Consider the following 20808-nt stretch of genomic DNA (forward strand, 5'->3'; position numbering starts at 1 on the left):
CTAGCAATCCCTGTACACTAGCACTATCATACATACTAAGACCAATTTTTACCAAAGCCAATTAACCTACAAACCTGTACATCTTTGAGTGTTGGAGGAAACTGGAGCACCCAGAGAAAACCCATGCTGTCACAGGGAGAACATTCATACTCCCTGCAGACAGAACCCGGAGTCAGGATTGATCCCGGGTCTCTGGCGTTGTAAGGCAGAAACCTCTGTGCCGCCCCTGATGGAAAAGGGTAAATCAATAATTTTGTAGATAGAGATCTTTGCAAAAACAATGAATATTACATATTAGAATGGATAACCAAGGACCGGGGCATTGATAAGGACATGAACAGAAGAAGGGTGGGTGGGAGGTGCGCATGCTAGCAAGAAGTACAAATGTGGACACTTTGTTGAGGACTGGAAAAGTCCAATTTTTGAACGTTTAATAGAAATTGATTATAGGAAATAGAATATGCACTGCATTGTAATCATACGTTTGAAATGATGAAATAGTAAATGATCCATATGGTTAATCATGCTTTCAAATCTTGAAGAAACCTGCAGTGACAAAACTGGATACATACTGGGTTTTATCAAGACCATGCAAAATGATCAATGCATGAATTTACACATATTCTGACAGGATAGTAATCCTGAGAATGGGACATTCCAAATTTACAAAAAGGTGAATTCCCACCCATACCTGCCACCAGCATATGTTGAAGATTGACACAAAATGCTGGAGTAACTCTGCTGCGGGTCAGGCAGCATCTCTGGAGAGAAGGAATGAGTGATGTTTCGGGTCAAGACCCTTCTTCAAACTATATATACAGCATTTATCTCCTTGTTTCAGCATCACGTAGCCAAAACTGACGCAATTGACTGCAAATTCCAGCTTAATTCTTCCAAAATTGGTATTGTGCTAATTTATGATTTTAACGTGGGCTCAGTCCTAATCTTCTCCATAAGTCCTTTAAAGTAGTTAAAGTTAATTAAAGCCAAGGATGTTTGCAGATAACTATCTTAAACGATCTTCCCAGCTGTTATCAGGCAACTGAACCATCCTACCACAACTGGAGAGCAGTTGTGAACTTCTATTTACCTCATTGGAGACTCGCAGACAATTTTGGATCAGACTTTACTGGCTTTATCTTACACTAAATGTTATTCCCTTATCCTGTATTTGTACACTGTGAATGGCTAGATTGTAATCATGTATTGTCTTTCCGTTAACTAGTTAGCACGCAACAAAACCTTTTCAGTGTACCATGAGACAATAAACTAAACTAAACTAATCTACTAGAATTATGGCCACAGGTCCAAAAGTGCTTCCCCACTGATACTTAACTCACTTTCTTTATCTTGTCCCTAAGAAGAGGTCCAGTGATGCATCCTCTCTAGTATGGACCTCTATATATTGATTAAGGATTTTTTTGGGACAAATTTAAGTATTTCCTCCTTGTTCAAGCCTTTTACACTCTGGAGTCCTAGTCATTTTTTGGAAAGTTGAAATCTCTTACAGGTATTACCTTACTATGTGTGCAGCTATCTGCAATCTTCCTAAACATCTGCTTTAATTCATGCTGCCTATTGGGAGGCAGACCCATCAAAGTGATCATTCCCTTCATGTTAAGGACACAAAGTGCTGGAGCAATGCAGCGGGTTCAGAAAGGGGGGGGGAGTAGAGGGGACTGGGAGAGTTGGTGCTGTAGGCATTATCTAAATTTGGAGTATTCAATGTTCATACCATTGGTTTGTAAGCTGCCTATGGAATATGAAGTGTTATTCCTTCAGTCTGCATGCGGCCTCACTCTGGCAATGGAGGAAGCCCAGGACAGAAAGGGCAGTGTGGGAATGGGAGTTAACGACTGGGAGATCCAGCAGGCCTTGGCGGATGGAGTGCAAGTGTTCGGTGAAATGGTTGCCAAGTCTACGCTTGGTCTCGCTAATGCACAGGCGCAGTAGATGAGGGTAGAGGAGGTGCATGTGAACCTCTGAAAGACTGCTGGGCTCCCTGGATGGAGGTGAGGGAGGAGGTAGAGAGACTGGTGCTGCATCTTCTGCAGTTGCAGGGGAAAGTACCCGGGGAGGGGATGCTTTTGGTGGGAAGGGATGAGTAAACCAAAGAGTTGCGGAGGGAGCGGTCTCTGCGGAAAGCAGAAAGGAGTGGAGATGGGAAGATGTGACGGGTGGTGGGATCACTTTGGAGGTAACGGAAATGATGGATGATGTGTTGAATGCGGAAGCTAGTAGGGTGGAAGGTGATGACCATGTAAACTTTATCCTTGTTCTATCTAGGGGGAGAGGGGAGCAGGAGCTGCAACATTTATACCCTGGAAAATTGATTTGCCAGTCCTGCCCTTCTCTGAACATGTTTCTGTTATGGCTATAATATCCCAATTCCCTGATCCAATCCATGCCCTGAGCTAGCGTGCTTTACCCCTAACCTGTGCCCCAGATGAGATCCCAATCATCCAAAAAGCTGAATCCCTGCCACCCGCACCAGCTCCTCAGCTATGTGTTTATCTTGCCTGTCCTTCTACTCCTGCCCTCACAGGCACATGGCTCTTCGAGTAATCCAGAAATTATCACCTTTGAGGCCATGCTTTTTGACCTGTTTCCCATCTCCCTATATTTACTCTACAAGACTCAACCCTTTTCCTACCTATGTTTAAGAAGGAACTGCAGATGCTGGAAAATATCTTTTCCTACCTATGTTGTTAGTACCGATGAGAACAATGACTTGTGGCTGCTCCATCCTCCCTCCCTTTAAGAATGTTCTACAGCCACACTGAGACATCTTGGACCCTGGCACCAGGGAGGCAATGCACCAGCCCAGAGTTCCGTTTGCAACCACAGAATCTCTGGTCTGCCCCGTAACTTTAGAGTCCCTACCTCATAATCCCAGTCAAGCTTCACCCCATCCCGTTGTGCCTCAGTCAGACCTGGTGCTACAGACCCGAGTGTTGTTGCTTTCTCCTTCCTGGACACCACCCAAAAGGTCTATTTGTTCTGATTGGGAATGGCCACATGAGAATACTGCATTCCCTGGCTCCTCCTTTTACCCTTCCTGGCGATCACCAATCTACTTTCTGTTTGCACCTTAGGTGTGTACATCTCACTGTAGGTCGTTTCGATGAAGCCCTCAGTTTACTGGACTTTACGGGTCATGAGGTGCGTCCAGCTGCAGCTGCCGTTCCCTCACGCAGTCAGTCAGGAGTTGCAACTGTATTGCATTTCCCACAGCTGTAGTTCGCAGGTAGATTGGAAGTTTCCCTGACATCCTGCATCATACATACCGCTGCCCTGACTACAACACCGACTCCACTTAGACTAAAGAATCTGGTTAAGGGAAAAAACACAACCTTACTTTATCTTGCCGTCACCCTCCTCGCAGAAGCCTCTCAAGTCAAAGCCTCAAGACTTACCCTCACTCAGTACTTGCATCTCAACACGCAGCCTCTGCCAACACAACCACTCCGCTATCCATTCACCTCTCCTAAGCGGTTGCTGTGTCTCTCAATGAGCCAATCGATCAATGCTCTTTAAAAACAAGACCCAAAATGTTGGAGTAACTCAGCAGGTCAGGCAGCATCTCTGGGGAACATGGAGAGGTGACGTTTTGGGTCAGGAGCCTTATTCAGACCTGACCCGAATCGTCACCTATCCATGTCCTTTGAGATGCTGCCTGACCCAATGCGTTACTCTGCACTTTATGTCTTTTTTTGTAAAGCAGCATCTGCAGTTCCTTGCTTCTACATTTGAATGCTTTTTTTAAGATCCGCCTGCTGCTGCTGCTGCTGCTGCATGGTATCAGGGCTTTTACTTCTGTGTTTTGTGTTGTTAGATAACATACAGTATAAGCAGTTCATTTACAGAGCCGAAACAAAAAGGGCCAGCTGATGCTTGAAGGTTTTCATCACCCATATATACCGTTCAATGTTACAAGCTGATTAAGCTGATATTTGTCAGCCTATTTCTCCGTAAATCACTCACTGGAGTGCATCAGTATTGGCCTAGTGAAGAAAATTGAGGACCCAACACATATTTCAGTGGTATCTGACTGCACCTTACATATCTCGTGCAGTCATTCATTCCCTCTATTTCCTTTTGTATTAGAATTTCTTTAATGGTTCTTTATATTCTTCTTGTTCGCCTTCTGCTGCCTCAGTTAGTATTCAGTGCATGCACAGTACTTTGATGGTACTTTAGCACTCCTAGGTAGTGGCACAAACTTTGCAGCAAAAGGCAGTAATTCCATCTCAATAAATCCCTTCAAAGAGATGTTGGAAACATGCCTGGTTTCTAATCAAATTAACATTTATTGGGAAGATTGTAAACAAAGAGGGTAAAATGCTCCAGTACATATAATGGTTTCCAGGGCTGCTGGGACCATGGCAATGTTGAATACCACCCAAATGGCCAGCCCTGAATAATACAACTGTGAACATTAGTAGAGTGGAGGTCTGTAGTGGTTACTTCAAAACAGAGTTTCTGTCGAACATTCTCTCAGGCAATATAATACATTGGGTTCAGGTTTCAAGTGCGCAAGTTGGAACACATTGGTTGAAGTGGGGGATCCGTGTGGCAAATTGCCATTTCTCACAGCCCATCTATGTACAGTAACATTTTGTAAATCACACACAGATGATGCTGCAAATTCTGGTAAAATATTTGTAACTAATAACCGAATCATTCCTGAGATCTTTCTTGTAAACCCCCTCTGGACCCTCTCCAATGCCAGCACATCCTTCCTTGGATACGGGGCCAAAACTGCTCGCAATACTCCAAATGCGGTCTGACCAGTGCCTTATAAAGTCTCAGCGTTACATCCCTGCTTTGGTATTGTAGTCCTCTCGAAATAAATGCATTGCATTTGCCTTCCTTAAGGGGCTGTGACACTTGGGTGACCTAATTGGCAGGTTTAGAAGAGTTTAGGAGAGTTTGAAAAAAATATCATGTTGAAGACCTCCTTCCACTATGTAGAAGACCTCCTTCAACCTCCTTCGACTATGTTGAAGACTAGCTTCGACTAGCTACGACTAACTTCGGGAAAATTGGACACCGAATAGTGGAGAGTGAAGTTGACCTCCTTCGATTCCCTCCAACCTTCTTTCAACTATGATGAAGACTATCTTCGACTACCCTCGACTACCTATGACTAACATGCCGACCTACCAGTAAAAAAAGTATCTATTTTTTCCATGGCGACCTTTTTTTACTCGTGGGCATTTTTTAACATATTGAAAAAAACGCCGCTACCTAGCTGAGGCCTTGAGTACGCAGCGACCACTCTTGAGCACGAAGGAGAGTTACAAAGACCTCCTACGACCATGCTGCGAGTATGAGTCGAGGCAAACTCACCAGAACTCGCGGATTAGGTTACCCAAGTGGGACAGGCCCTTTACTACCAATTCAACTTGCAAATTAACTTTTTGGGAATCCTGCATCAGCACTCCCAAGTCCCTTTGCACCTCTGATTTCTGAATTATCTCCCCATTTAGAAAATAGTCTATGCCTTTATTCCTACCACCAAAATGCATGACTCTGCATTTTGCTACGCTGTATTCCATCTGCCACTTCTCAGCCCACTCTCCCAACCTGTCTAAGTCCTTCTGCAGATTCCATGCTTTCTCAACACTACCTGCTCCTCCACCTATCCTCGTAAAATCAGCAAACTTAGCCACAAAGCCTTCAATTTCCTCATCCAAATCATTTATGTACACTGTGAAGAATAGCGGCCCCAGCACCGACCCCTGTGGAACACTAGTCACTGGCAGTCAAGAGCGGAACTCGCTATCAAAACATGGAGGGGGCAGAAGGAAACACAATTTCTTGGCGACCGCGCGCGCATGCGCACACTCACACACACACACGTGCGAGGCTTCGGAGGCTCAATCCAGCGCTAAATGCAGCTCAACTCTGCCTGTCTCGCCGGGTTAACCTACAAGCCCTGTCTGGACTGACGGGACACCAGCGCTGCTTCTCCTCGCTGGCCATATTTCCCGCAAGCCCAGGAAGGCTGTAGGCTCACCTAGCGGGACAGGCAGAGTTAGCTGGGTTTAGCGCTGGTTCTCTGCACTGGCCTGTCTGATTCCCGACCAAAGATCCTATAGCGGAGGATCTTTGCTGCCGACTTCTCTGGCCACCCGTGGGGAGGGGGGGGGGGGGGGGGCAATCAGGACAGCGCCAGAGACCCGGCCGGGATCGATCCTGGCTGCGGATGAGGCGCAGGTCTGTGCCACGTCTCCCTCCTCCAATCACCGCACTCTATCCACAGTCACACCCCCCCCTCCCCCCTCCTCCAATCATCGCGCCGAATCCTGTCCCGCTCCCATTGCCTGCTAACCGACGTCTCTCTCGTCCAATCGGCGCCCTCGATCATCAGTCCCACCCCCACTGTCTCGCGGAAAGCGGAAATTTCACTGGGTTTTAAAATTCGGATTACAAAAACTTGGGGGGGATGTCCCCCACCTCTCAAAACATGGAGGGGACATGTCCCCTCTGCCCCCCCTGGTTTTCCGCCCCTGTTGGCAGTCAACCAGAAAATGCCCCCTTTATTGCCACTCTCTGTCTTCTGCCATCCAGCCAACCTGCTACCCATGCTAATATCTTCCCTCTGATACCATGGGTTCTCATCTTTTTTGGCAGCCTCACGTGCGGTACCTTATCAAAAGCCTTATGAAAATCCAGGCAAACCACATGCACCCACTCTCCTTTGTCTAGTCTGCTATCCTCGCCTGAACAGATCATTGCAGTAACTTCAATACAGAGGCCAATGGTTCAAGGAGGCCAGCCTTGTCAAAAGCTATTAGAGGTGGACAATACGAATGGCTGCAATCTACTGCAGAGATTCCATTAAGTGAACAATGGTGGGGTCATTGGTGTGAAGACAGAAGAAGATTGAAAATAAAAATGCAGTATTATTCTCACTGAGTTTAAAAGCACCATCTGTGCTATTTAATAACTTCCAAAATGCAATAAAATTGAAAGAACATAAAATATATCCATGCTTTTGTTTAATCACTTTTTATAAAAATCTCTTAAAAGGTTTCTGAACACAATATACAATACTATACCATACATTGTGTGAGACTCAGAAAACATTAAGGAAATCGCCACCTGAAACATTGCAATGTTTAACAGACATATAAACCCATTATTCATGCAGACGTTTCAATCTGTTGAACCATTTTTAACACAATTTGGACCAAAAGCTTAAAACGTAGTTAACAAGGTACGGACATCAGACTGCAATTTTTTTTTTTTGTGTTTTGTAATTTTTTTCTTTTTAACAGTTATCTCCAACATTGTTTCATAGTTGCACATTGAATAGGTTTAGATTGTAATCTGTGGTGGATTACTTTAGATAACTGAAAAATCTTTACGTTAATATCTGTGACCTCTGGGTTCCATATGTCTCTTTATCACCACTGCTCAGGTTATTCAATATTACACAATAATAAAAAAAAAAGTAAGAAGGGAATTCACACCTGAAACTTTCTACACGGTAACACCACCACTTTAAAGGCAATGTTAAGGTATAAATTAATAATTTACAGTAAACATTATACAATATGTACATGGTATAAATACATATCTCTAAATAGAAAAAGGATGTGTTCTAAGAATATGGGTTTCAATGCTGTACAAAGGATGCCCAACTGAACCATAAAGCTGGTAAGGAATGTCAAGACACCTGAATAAATTAATAGGTCAATGCATTCAATGAACAAACTCATAGTTCTACATGATACACCTAAAGATATCTAAATGTTCCATAATGTCTCCAAATACAAACTATTGTTGCCATATTTTAGTTTAAAATTGTTGGTTAGAATTAGCCTGCATGTAGACAATGTATTTCTGTGACCTTTAATGTCATGAATAGGAACAATGAGGAGTGGTGCCATAGTTTTGCAGTATAAACAAGGGAGGATAGCATTGCTATGCATTGCCATCTCTATCTAAATGCCCAATTATCCAGTGAAACATAGTTCCCTTTGAAAATATATATTTTTTATTGTAGATGATCATATCTATCATTAATAAAGTGTGTGTGTGTTTGAGATTTGTGCGCTATCATGGATCAAGCAATATACAAGTGTTAAAATACCAGTTTTTAAGGAGATGGAATTTTGAAAATGTGTGATATTCAAGAGCTGAATCCTTTTCCCAATCTGGACTTTTTATTGTGAAGAGTAAAAAATGAAAATATTCCCTTTTACCTGACCCTGGTACCTAAACTAAAATTACATCATAAATAATCTGTTTGAACTTATTAGTGTTGTTAATACATGTTGGTGTACACATTTCCAGCTCATATCTTACTAACGTAAGAGGCAAAAAGAAAGATCTGATGGGATTAACGGATGTTTTGTCAACAAATCAACAAATCAAAGCTGCAAGTTTGTATTGCAACGATTGCTATGAAACTGGTGGCTTGCCAGAGTGAAAGTCTCAGCTCAGATCATGAACCTACTTTGAAAACCTGGAAACTGGCGTTCTATAAATACCAAAATATTTCCCGCAGAGAATGAAAAAGTTGTGGAGGAATGCGAAAGATGCCAATATAACACAAACCCAACTAATGAGGTCTATATTTATCTCTATTGACAGAAATATTGAAGCAGCATACTGTCTCTATTTTTTCTCTTGGGTTTATGCTTTTGCACCCACAAAAATAGAGGCACAAATTTTGTGAGATGCAATTCTTTTCCATTTTAGACCTTAAAGATTTTAAGAAGATTTATCAGCAGGCATAAAACAGGCCCGCTGCTTTGGAAAATTCCCTTGCATTTCCTGAAAAATAGACGCAAATCCCAAAAGGATGTGGTATGAATGATTTAACAAAATGTTAACTGACACGATGGGGATGTATTTGGTTACTTTGCATGCTTGATCCCAAGAAGGTTTCTCTCATCTGCATGATCTTAGGAATCTTTTCATTCCCCTAACATGTCACCCATGTGGCTTTCAGAACTAACATGAAATTAGACCCAGATCTTTGGATTTGTGATCAACTTTCCTGAAAGGTCCATACCAGAGTTGAGTGTCCCCAGTTTCCTCACTTTGGATCCAACAGAAAAAAAGGAGTCTTTCAACACATCATTCTGAGCTGGATTCAAACTTGCCCTGGAGGTGAAACTGACTGATGATATTCAACATCTCACTCATTATCTTAACTATTGGATACATTGTTAGTTGGGACTGTTATAACGGTTACCTTATCACAGGGACAATTACTTGATATTGTGTTTAAATTATCAAATTTACTTTGATAAATTGCCTTACCTCCTTCAAGGACTGTAACAAGTAGCTATTTAAAATCTCCCAAAAATGTTTATTTTTAAAAAGGCAGGTATAAAAAAGAAAATGTTTTAAACTACTAAACTGATTGGAATTCATAAAAAATGTTGCAACTCTTTGTCCCTTTTTAACTTTAAAAGTAAAGATGCACCAAAGAATACATTTTATAAACAATTTGTTATTAACTGTAAGATATTGCAGTTGTTTAGGATGGAAACTGGAAGACTTAATTCTCATTTACTTTAATGTTGTAGAGAATTATAAATGGATTTGTTCATGCCACTATTCTTCAAATGTAGAAAAGTTTGGTGAGGATTTTAGTAAATTGTGTTCACTTAAATAAAATACTTCTGGAAGGACAATAACATTTTTCAAAAGGCACACAGTCCTAAGACGTCATTGACTTAACAGAGACCATTTTCCTACATGAAAAGCTATTTCATATTGTTTAGACTGACATACAGTTTCAGTGTCTTGCAGTACAAAATCTCTCAGTGTTGTGTCATCATTTGCATGTTCACCCTCACTGTTGGGTGGCTTTTGCCCCCCCCCCCCGGTTTCAAATAAACATTGCTTGTAATTAAGTTCATACATCAAAACGTCCATATGTTTTCACCGCCTTTGTCTCTCCAACCGTGCCATCAAAGGTAGTTCATCATCTGAACCACAATGGTAAACTTTCTTCAGCAAAGGTCTATCTTGCATTATAAACACACATCATAGGCTTCTCCCCAACAGATAATTTATTATCGTGACAATGTGTCCGCTTCTGGAGACAATTTACGTATCTGCTGGTGATGTGTCTTCAATGAGAGGATCTAGTTGCGTTTCCTCCACCTCAGTTTCCTGGTTTTCAGACTCCAGTGCAACAAATATTTTTGTTTCACAACTCTGACAGCTACTGTCCTCTTCGCCCAGACTAGTTTCCTCCTTCTCAGTTCCTTCGGAATCCTCATCTTCTTCTAGCGTGAGCTCAAATTGGAATTTTTCCGTGGAACAATGTCCTTCTTTCTCTTGGTCATCGGGGGAAGGGGATGGACTCTGGGGAATCATGCTCTGATACCAATTCCTATTGTCCTCTAATGTGTCCAGAATATCCTGTGCATCGGGATGAACGAGGTCGGCCCATGTTTCCCATAATGGATGTGCAATATAATCAATGAATCCAACCTGAGTTAAAAAAAGATATTTAAAATTACGGCATCTTTAAACAAAAGATTATAAAATACATAGATGAAGCTGGAAATACAGTGTTGTTGGTTTGTACAGAACACACTGACTAAGTGCTTCATTTGGAACTTAATGGAACAGGTACATTCAGGCAAGAGCATCCTTTCTACATAAATGGCCAAAGCACCAGGGAGAATGGATATAAATCCAATGTACTGATTGTCTAAAAGCAGAGGCTCAGAATCAAACAGGCTTGATCCTTTTCCATTAATCAAAGACACTTATCCCATCCCATCACCCTAGTAAAATCACTAATAACTGTAGTGATGAACGTATTTTTCTGAATGGGATGTTGCTTCACATGATCCTCTGCTCTTTTTGATACACTTGAAGAACCGACACTCGGGCAATCAGGGCATTATGTCAATAAAGATGACACCAAACTAACATGTAGGAAACAGAAAAGAGTTGGCAAATATAAGAAAACGGCAGACAAAAGAAGTATACAAAACATTATGAGGGAAATGCGAGGTGGTGACTTTTCAGAACCAGTGAAGAGAGGAAATATAAATTAAATGATACAAAATAGAGTGCACAGCACAGACACACCTATATGTTTATAACGGCAAATCTTTGAAGACAGAAGATCAAGATGATGAAGAGGTTAAAAAAATATCAAGGATCTTTCACTTTGTAAAGAGAGGCCGTGTGTACAAAAACAAGGAAGTCAGACTACTAATAAAACGATTTGCGGAGGTTTTGAACATTACTCAACAACGACATAAATGATCGCCTACCTGTGATTTTTCAATGATTGCAGTGTGTTTATCACACATTGGGCTTATTTCCATGCCCCGCTCACGTTCTTTGTCTCCCTGGTGAAAGAATTCATCCATGATTCGATCCGTCCATTGTCTGTACAGCTCAAGCGACTTTGTGGGATTGCTCAGATCAGCACAGTGCACCATGTTACGCAGAACCTAGCAGCAAAATCAGACAGTTAAAGTTAAGTATCACACAATCATCTTAAGAACAACATGATCAAAGGAGGCAAATTATTCTGGCCTGCCTTTGGCTATAAAGCCAGCTACAACAATACACTCCATAGTTCAGTTTATCCCAAAGTAGATGAATGAGATGCAAGGAGATGTTGTACCTTGTCTGACCTCTTCCCTTTGATTATCAGTGTACTTTATTGGTATTCGGGATCATAACTTGGAGAGGGAATAGTTTGCACTTGGGTTTGCACAATGTTTCAGGCTCCTTGTGTTGTGATTCTACATTGGAGAATCCCTTGTATCCCCTGCAGTCAATACATTGTTTCCTCCATTAAGCAGAGAAATTAGACTGTGAATGGTGATCAGGGACATCGGCCTGCTAGATACTTTTTTCCTTTACTTTTCTTTCCCCTCCTGTTCTGACTCTGAGTACTTTTTGGTTCAAAGTCTCCTTGCTCTTATTCCTCTGGCACTGGCTATGCTGGCACTAATGCTGGTAACTAAATACCACAGCATGAAAACTGGTGGACTGAGAGGACATGCTCCTATTCATATTGAGACAATGGTTGTTGTTTTGTTCTCTAATTTATGTTAGCATGTATGCAAATGATTATTAATTCAATTTCCAGGCTATGCTTCAAAACTTGCACTTCATTATTCTCGTCATGTCATCCTCTATTTTAGAGGTGTAAAAATGTCACCTGCTGAAAGCTGGCTTGCAATTTTCTTGTGTGTAAGAAATGTCACATTTAAACTAACCGGGCAGGGGGATGGGAACCAATGCAAGGAAACAGAGGGCCATAAAAAGAGGACAGAAGCAAAAGGTAGAAGGGAGATAAGAAAAACAAACCTGAAAGCTTTGTGCCTTAATGCGAAGAGCATTCGTAATAAGGTGGATGAATTGAATGTGCAGTTAGTAGTTAAGGAATATGATATAGTTGGAATTACGGAGACATGGCTCCAGGGTGACCAATGCTGGGAGCTAAACATGCAGGGGTATTTAATATTCAGGAAGGATAGACAGAAAGGAAGAGGAGGTGGGGTGGCCTTGCTGGTTAAAGAGGAGATTAATGCAATAGCAAGGAGAGACATTAGCTTGGATGCTGTAGAATCAGTATGGGTAGAACTTCAAAACCGCCAAGAGTAGAAAACGCTTGTTGGAGTTGTGTACAGACCACAAAGCAGCAGTAGGGAGGTTGGGGATAGCATCAAGCAGGAAATTAGGGATGTGTGTAGCAAAGGTCCAGCAGTTATCATGGATGACTTTAATCTACATATAGATTGGGCCAACCAAATTGGTAGCAGCGCTGAGGAGGACAATTTCCTGGAATGTATACAGGATGGTTTTTTTAAACCAATATGTAGAAGAACCAACTAGAGGACAGGCCATCCTAGACTTGGTATTGTATAATGAGGAAGGATTAGTTAGCGATCTTGTTGTGCAAAGCCCCTTGAGTTCAGAACCAGGGGTCACAGTTTAAGAATAAAGGGTATGCCATTTGGGGCTGAGATGAGAGAGAGTCATGAATCTGTGGAATTCTCTGCCACAGAAGGTAGTGGAGGCCAATTCGCTGGATGTTTTCAAGAGAGTTAGATTTAGCTCTTAGGGCTAAAGGAATTAAGGGATATGGGGGAAAAATAGGAATGGGTTACTGATTTTAGATGATCAGCCATGATAATTTTGAATGGCAGTGCTGGCTCAAAGGGCCGAATGGCCTACCCCTGCACCTATTTTTCTGTTTTACTATGTTTTCTAATCAGTTAAAGCATTCAGCTTGATCTGGGCACACGTTGCATGTCCTGGGAGGTAGTTGGGGTAGTGGTGCTAGTGAAATGCTCTTCGACTAAAGCAATCAATTAATTAATACAGCTAGATTGGATGACCCACTAATGCTGCTAAGTGGGTAAATATCTAGGATCAATGAATAACAGCAAAGGCCACCAATTCTATTCAGACTCATCCTATTTGCCAGCCCTTGGTGTGTAATTTTGATTATTCTAACACATTAAGTGCCCATCAAGGTATTTTAAAAGAACAAAATCCATTTCCTCATCCACTGTACGTTCTCCACAATTCCCCTGTAATCTTTCTACGTAATGTCTTAAAACTGTTACCCAATTATTCCAATAATTGCAATAATATTGGGTTTTTATGATTTTTTTCGTTTGTTATGTTATCTCTGAGTACTGTGTTTACAGGCTTTTGTGCTGCTGCTGCTGGTAAGAATTTCATTGTTCCGTTTTCAGTACAGATGACAACTGAATACTCTTGACTCTCGACTCAGGCCTTATCTGAGAAAAATAGCTGTAGATTCCTATCAAAAAAGCCTCTCATCATTTTAAATACCTCGATCGTATCTTTCTTCAGTAGCCTTTCTTGCAGAAGCATCCAAGTCAATTATAGCTCAGACTAAAATTGGATAGCAGATTTACGTGGATAATTTGGATGTTTTTATACTTCAATTACATTACATTACTTCATTTATTTTTCAGATCATGTTACTCACCTGTATTCTATCTGTATAATTATCAAGTAGCAAAACACCAGAACTCGTCACTTTCTTTGTTTCCACCATGGTCTTGAGGTCTGCTAGTAAGGTCATATGTTTTGACATGTCAGTGGCTAACACCTAGAACAAAGAAACAAATTTAAACACTTGAATAAAATTATTACAAGATTTAAATCTCCACAAAACCAAAGACGCCCATTGGTTTTTAACACCAGACCACATGGCCTGTTACTTACCATCTCAATAACCATTTTCCTTAGCATCTGCCGCTGTTTTTTGGTGAGATTCTGAAAGATGTCACAGGAGTCTTCCTGTAGCAGTTTAAAACCTACAGCCAGATGGTGGTTTTCTAACACAGACTCATCGTTGTACATCAGTGCTAACTCGGAATCTGAAAAAACAAACAGGGACAAGAAAGTATATACGATGAAAAAAAACTGAAAAAACCCATCTGTTGTTGATCCTTTGTGAATTAGGTAATGTGTTTCGTTGAAAATAAATTCAGTGTAGCTCCTTAAGGCGCAGGCATGCAACGTTACTGAAGGATTGACACAAGTACAATATTGGACTTCCTTTTTAAAAGAATTCACGACAAAAAACATCAGAACTCTTCTCCATGTTGGATTGGGAGAGAGGATAAAAAAAGAGGTAGGACATAAGAACGCTGGACATTGTTGTTTGCTAGCTAACCTATGGCTATAAAGCATGATTAACAGTTCCTCTGGGTAAATCACACATCATAAATTATTAGAATTGCACATCAAATATTCAAACGTAGGCAGTGGTGTTAACAGATCTAAGATGTAGAGAGAATTGTTTAGGAAAAAATGCTCAGTCCACTCTGAGCCCATGACATTGAGTGGTCTAAGTTTAAATCAGTGCTCTGCCATCTGAGCTCAGAGAGTGGTGAGTGTTTTACAATGGGCATCAGGGCCCCTGCAGGTGATGGTGGGGGAGGGGGCGTTAAATTCTGATCAAGCTTTCTATTGCCAAGTGAATTTGTTAATATTGTACATCATATTGTATAATATTGTAAAATCATATAATATTGTACAATTGCTACAATGCAAACAATGCCCAATTAGACAGGTTACTTAGGAAGTTGGACAACCAGGCCACCATTAGGAAGAGAGACAAAGAATAAAATCTCCTTAAACTGAGGCAATTCATGAGGAGCAAAAACAAAGGAAATAGGTTTGAATGGCTCCATTTTAAAACTAGGTTGAAAAATGACACAAAAATAAAAAGTGATGAATCTTAGGATTCCGTTAGAAACTGAAACTATTTGGATTTAATTGGACTACTTGGAATTAATTTTATTCTCGTCGCTCATTCCGCCCACACAAAATTAGTCACCACACCCACCGAGTGTTAGAACAGACTAAACTAAAATAGGGAAATACAAATACACAAGTACAATAACTGTGTTGGTGTGACACGTAAATAATACCAATTAGAGATCTTCTCAGAGAAATCAGCATTTCTTCATAATAAATTTAATACATTTATAACTGGCTATTTTTCATCTGCATTTAGTCATATAAAAACATAACCATTTCCCCATATTATTCAGAGATTTAAACACTACCTTGAAAAGCTTGAATAATAGCGACGGTGCACATTAATACAGCAATGTACGGCCTGAGTGGGTAGAGTTCTTTAAAGGGTAGGATGTACATGATTTGTGGTACTAGTTTAATAGATTTGTCATTTTATATGCCTCAGTTTACTTATAAAATTTACTGGAAAGTTCATCATCTTTTCTCAAATCCGGTGCTAGATGCTTGGGGTAAGATTTCATCCTTGATGGTTGGAACTGCACACGAGCCAGAGTATTATCTTCTTATTGCACTTCTCTCTATATCAATGAATACTAAAACGACGAGAGTAGACCATCTGGAAAGCACTGATGGACAAAGGAAAACTTCCAAATATTCTCTGCCAAGTTTAAAAATAAGTTCTATTTGCTACTTTTAAAGCTGGTTAGAAAATTTCTCCTGCTGTTGTCACTTCATGAAAGCTTGTATGTGAAGACAACACAAAGATAATTGACGCCCATTGAAATGCAATAAAATTACAAGTTCGGATTATGCTTCAGAAAAGGTGAGAAAGGCTAAAATGAATGAGCAAAGGTAGAAGTGTTTGTTTTTCTTATATTTTTATATATTTAAAATCTAATCAGAAATCAGATAGCAAACAAAAAAAAACACAAATAATTTTTTTTTTTAATGAAGACAAGAGCCTCCTAGGCAGTGGTTGAAGCAAATTCATCATCATCCATATACTTACTGGTGTTAATTAAAAATTGATTGGAGACACCAGGATGATCTGCATCATGGATTGCAGCTGCAAAAATTGCAGCAAGAATCTCAAGATCTGTGAACACAGCCTGGAGAAACAGAGAGACATGGATGAGTAATGAATGATGGCATTAATAGCACAAATAGGATCCACAGCCATTTTGTGTCCCCAAATATCGGTTTGTAAAAAAAATCCTTGTGGAACAACATTTATTGTATTCGTCGACGATAGACACAAAAAGCAGGTGTAACTCAGCGGGTCAGACAGCATCTCTGGAGAAAAGGAATATGTGTCGTTTTGGGTCAAGGCCCTTATAGTATTCATTGTAGGTAAATTCAATTGGCTACAATGTGCTCTTGCGAATGTGCTGTCCTGAAGTGCTAAGATGCAAGACAAGGGCACAGAAGATCTTTAAATCTCTATTTCAACTCAATCCCTATCTCCCATTTACTGCTACTGGATGTACAGCTCATTGTCACATGTGCTCCTCTGTCATATGTGCAGTAGCTACCCCTGGAAAATATATATTTGCAGCTCCCCACAGATGGATGAAGTGGAAATTGGTTCATGTCTAATCTAGGATGTTGAGAAAATAAAAATCAAATGGAAAAAAGATAATGTTCATTGACAAAAATGCAATACTATTAGCTGACTTGAATAAATCCTAGTGATGAGCCATAAAACAATGCATTGATTTCTTATTAATTATTCCCATATACCATAGCATTTATAGAGTACTCAATATAGAAAAATCACCTGAAGCCTAATCAGCAAATCTCAATGATCAACCAAAAGAAATATTTGGTGTGAAAAGTAATAGCGTAGTCAAAACATTAAACATTAATATTAAAGAACAGGGAGGGGTATGGAGGGAGAGAGGGCTTGTTTAAAGGATTCCAGAGCCAAGGTTCTGGTCACCAATGGCAGGGAGAGTAAACGGTGATCTCACAAGAGACTGACTTTGAGGAATTCAGATGCAGTAGAGCTGGAGAAAGTTATAGAGAGGGAGGCTACAGAAGGCCAACATACAAAGTGAGAATTTAAGGTTTGTGAAAAAATGGCAAAGCGTCACTGTAGCTGACTGAATGAGTGAATGGGACTTTGCATGGAATCAGATACTGCAGCAGAATTATGGATGAGCTGAATTTTGTGGAGGATGGTCAGACAGACAGGGATGTGCTAGGCAGGAATGATGGAACAAAAGGCAGCAGGTGACACGAGGTATAGTCAAAATAGCTGGGAAGAAGAGACTGGGTTATATTTCAGCTTGGGGTAAAGTTGAGCAGTCAGGTTGCGGACAGTTTGGATTAACCTGAGCAGTGGAAAGGGAGGAAATAGAAGCACTGATGGGACAAAGGAGTTAGTGGTGGAAGCCAAAGATGATAATTCTGGCTTCACAAAGTTTCAACTTCGAATTCACCCAACACCCAACTCAATGCAGCTAATTTAATAAAGCAGAATGCAGCCAATATTTACATTGTAAAATTAGTGTAAGGGATGAAGGATGTATTTCTAACCCAATGTGAACTTTCAATGTAATATATTATGTTTGGAGACATCTATTTAATGCACTCACAGACAGTCACAAATACTGGTTAAAGCCAGTTTTGCTTTTCAAGTCACGGGAGTTCATGTGTAAAGTCTGACATTTCCTTGCCCTGGATAAACAAGTCCAAGTCCCAGAACATTACTGTCTCGTTTTATTAGCTGGAGGAAAACATTTCCACTGGAGCAGAAAGTGGATCTTGGATGCATGACATTAAAGGGATTACTGGAGAAAACAAAGGGCAAAAATATATACCCGACATTTGGGGTATTTCATATAATGTTGAAATCCACAATCAATACTCTTGCTTAAAAGCCGATTGAGAAAACACACTGCTACATATATTCACTGTGCAATACTGACCAGGATGCTTTCAAGTTATATCCCATTTCTGCATTGAATTCTATACATTTTAACCAGGTCAGTGAAGCCTAGTCGACAATTAGCTTCAGTATTCCTGGGTTTGGGAAAGGGAATGGACAAGTACGATTTGTATTTGATTGTAAAGATGTGATTGAAGTGGGGCGGGGCTAAGAATAGTTAGCATTTTAAAAAACACACTAAGTGCTCTAGTAATTCAGCGGGCCACTTCAGTTTGAAGAGGGTCTCGACCTGAAATGTCACCTATTCAAGTTCTCCAGGGAGGCTGCCCGAACTGCTGAGTTACTTCAGAACTTGGTGTCTTTTGTTTGTAAACTAGCATCTGCGGTTTCTTGTTTCTATGGTTAGCATTATGTTTAGTTGCGATGTTTCATACATTTAAATGACCATCCTCACTCTCTATTAAAAAAGAGGAGGCAAGTGGAAGGCACAAGACTAGTCATTTGCACTCGAGTGTGCTTTGAAAAAGTACGTCTTACATGAAGCATTATCTGAAGAAATAGGGAGAAATAGCAATCAATAATTGTGCCAGAGAGAAAAACATACATTCTCTAAGAACTGGCAATACTGTGGATTTTATTGTTTCATGTTGAATAAAACTGTTCTCCTGGAGAAGCCTTTCAGCAGTTAGCTCCAAATTATAAAAGACATCATGCAGAATGTTTACTTCCCAGAAAAATACATTTCAGTTGTTATATATTAAAATTAGATTATTGACCTGAAGAAAACAGCTATAATTGTACGGAATTACATAATTACAGGCTTAAATAACTTTCTGAAAATGCACTAAAGCACCTTTTGGATCCTTTAATCCAAAGAATTTCACAACCAAATAATTATCTTTGAGGTATTTTAACATCAAGCGCCCACAAATGAGACAACCGCTTTACTGATCCATCTGTGTGGGACTCATTTTGGAGTGAAGGTTGGTCAAGTATTTGATCAAAACAGTTTCTGAAGCAAAAATCTCTACGTCTACAATGGCTCACTGAAGAATGTGAAGCATTCACACAACCAATAATGCAGTATTACCATGAAATGAAGCATAGATTATATGTGTTTCTGACTACACTTTAACCAACTATTATAACCATTGGGTCAAGCTGATACCTATAGTAAAGAATCAACAAGCCATGGTTAGGTGATACCAAGCTTAGGACATAATGTATAATCAGTGTTGGAAGACAGGAGGATAATGCATTTCATGATTGGAAGGAATTATCAGAAGGGAAGGTGCAATGAATCTTTATTGTAACACATTGAGAATTTGGCAAAGAGGATTTGGTAACAAAACGCTTCAGTTGTGATTCTCTACATTTCACTTCAAAAATAATTAATTGACTGCAAAACAATCTGGGGTGCTCTCTGGTTAGAATGGGCCAAATATAAATGCAGACTTTTCCTTTTTTGCTCGTTAAAATTGCACTTACGTCGAGAGCTGGCGTTGAAAGAAGAATGTGCGTAGACTGTGCAACATCAGCAGCATGGAGACTGTTGTGATAAGCGACATCGCCGTGGTAGTGGTCTTCCAGTGTCATGATGTATGTGACAAATGTGTCCACGGGGATCTGGAATGTCTTCAGCAGATCCCTCTCCTATTGAAAAATGCAAATTGCACGTCAAGCTAAAATCAATAAAAAAACTGATGCAAAAAAATGATTAGTTTTACTTTATAAAGCAGTGCACTGAAATATATTTAAGGGTGGTGTCTACTGAAGCAGAAATATTCAGTATTCTCTGCCCACTTGGCCCTACGAACCTGAAAGATGGTGTACATGATGCAGGTGAGCGGTCGATTGTTTGAAAACTCTGCCACTTTAAATATGTTAAGTCCCCATTTATTCAGGTCGTCGAGCTCCTGCAAAGACAAGGATAGTGAAATACAGCAATTACACTAAATTCTTGGGATATTTATGAAAACCATATTGTACAGTTCTACAGTTTTATCCAATGTATGCTCATATAATAGTTTCATTCCCTGAAAGGAGATGCTCATTTTGATGCTAACACGCGTCTGGATCTTTTATGAATGGAGATAGTGATTCAAGATTCAAGAGAGTTTATTGTCATGTGTCCCAGATAGGACAATGAAATTCTTGCTTTGCTTCAGCACAACAGAATATAGTAGGCATGAATACAGAACAGATCAGTATGTCCATATACCATTATATAAATATATACACACATGAATAAATAAAACAGATAAAGTGCAAATAAATAGATAATGGGCTATTAATGTTCAGAGTTTTGTTTGAGTTGAGTTTAATAGCCTGATGGCTGTGGGGAAGTAGCTATTCCTGAACCTGGACGTTGCAGTCTTCAGGCTCCTGTACCTTCTAGCTGAAGGTAGTAGGGAGATGAGTGTGTGGCCAGGATGGCGTGGGTCCTTTATGATGCTGCCAGCCTTTTTGAGGCAGCGACTACAATAGATCACTCGATGGTAGTGACTATTGATGGATTAGTTGAGTATGCGATTGAAAAAAAACAAAGTTGATAAATTGTTTATTAACGCCGGCCCCAAGGAGGCCCAGGTACATCAATTATTTCAATTTCATGGACAGGTTCAAAATAAATTGAAAAGTTAATGGAATGCTGACTTTACACG

The 20808-nt window shown here is 40.2% G+C and overlaps 1 protein-coding gene across 4 annotated transcripts in view; it reads right to left on the reverse strand.

The window, feature by feature from the left end:
• Positions 1-6921: 6921 nt before the first annotated feature.
• Positions 6922-20808, reverse strand: part of pde4ba (phosphodiesterase 4B, cAMP-specific a) — a 466474-nt gene continuing 452587 nt past the window's right edge. For all 4 annotated transcript variants that reach the window (XM_055642053.1, XM_055642052.1, XM_055642055.1 and 1 more), the window contains 7 exons: positions 19963-20061; positions 19634-19798; positions 16265-16364; positions 14212-14366; positions 13973-14095; positions 11265-11447; positions 6922-10467 (listed from right to left, as the gene is read on the reverse strand). In XM_055642053.1, the coding sequence (XP_055498028.1) occupies positions 10078-10467; positions 11265-11447; positions 13973-14095; positions 14212-14366; positions 16265-16364; positions 19634-19798; positions 19963-20061 (1215 nt within the window). In that variant the 3' untranslated portion in view covers positions 6922-10077. The remainder of the gene's footprint in view (positions 10468-11264; positions 11448-13972; positions 14096-14211; positions 14367-16264; positions 16365-19633; positions 19799-19962; positions 20062-20808) is intronic.

This window comes from Leucoraja erinacea, chromosome 10, assembly GCF_028641065.1.
Source record: "Leucoraja erinacea ecotype New England chromosome 10, Leri_hhj_1, whole genome shotgun sequence".
Classification (NCBI taxonomy): Eukaryota; Metazoa; Chordata; class Chondrichthyes; order Rajiformes; family Rajidae; genus Leucoraja; species Leucoraja erinaceus.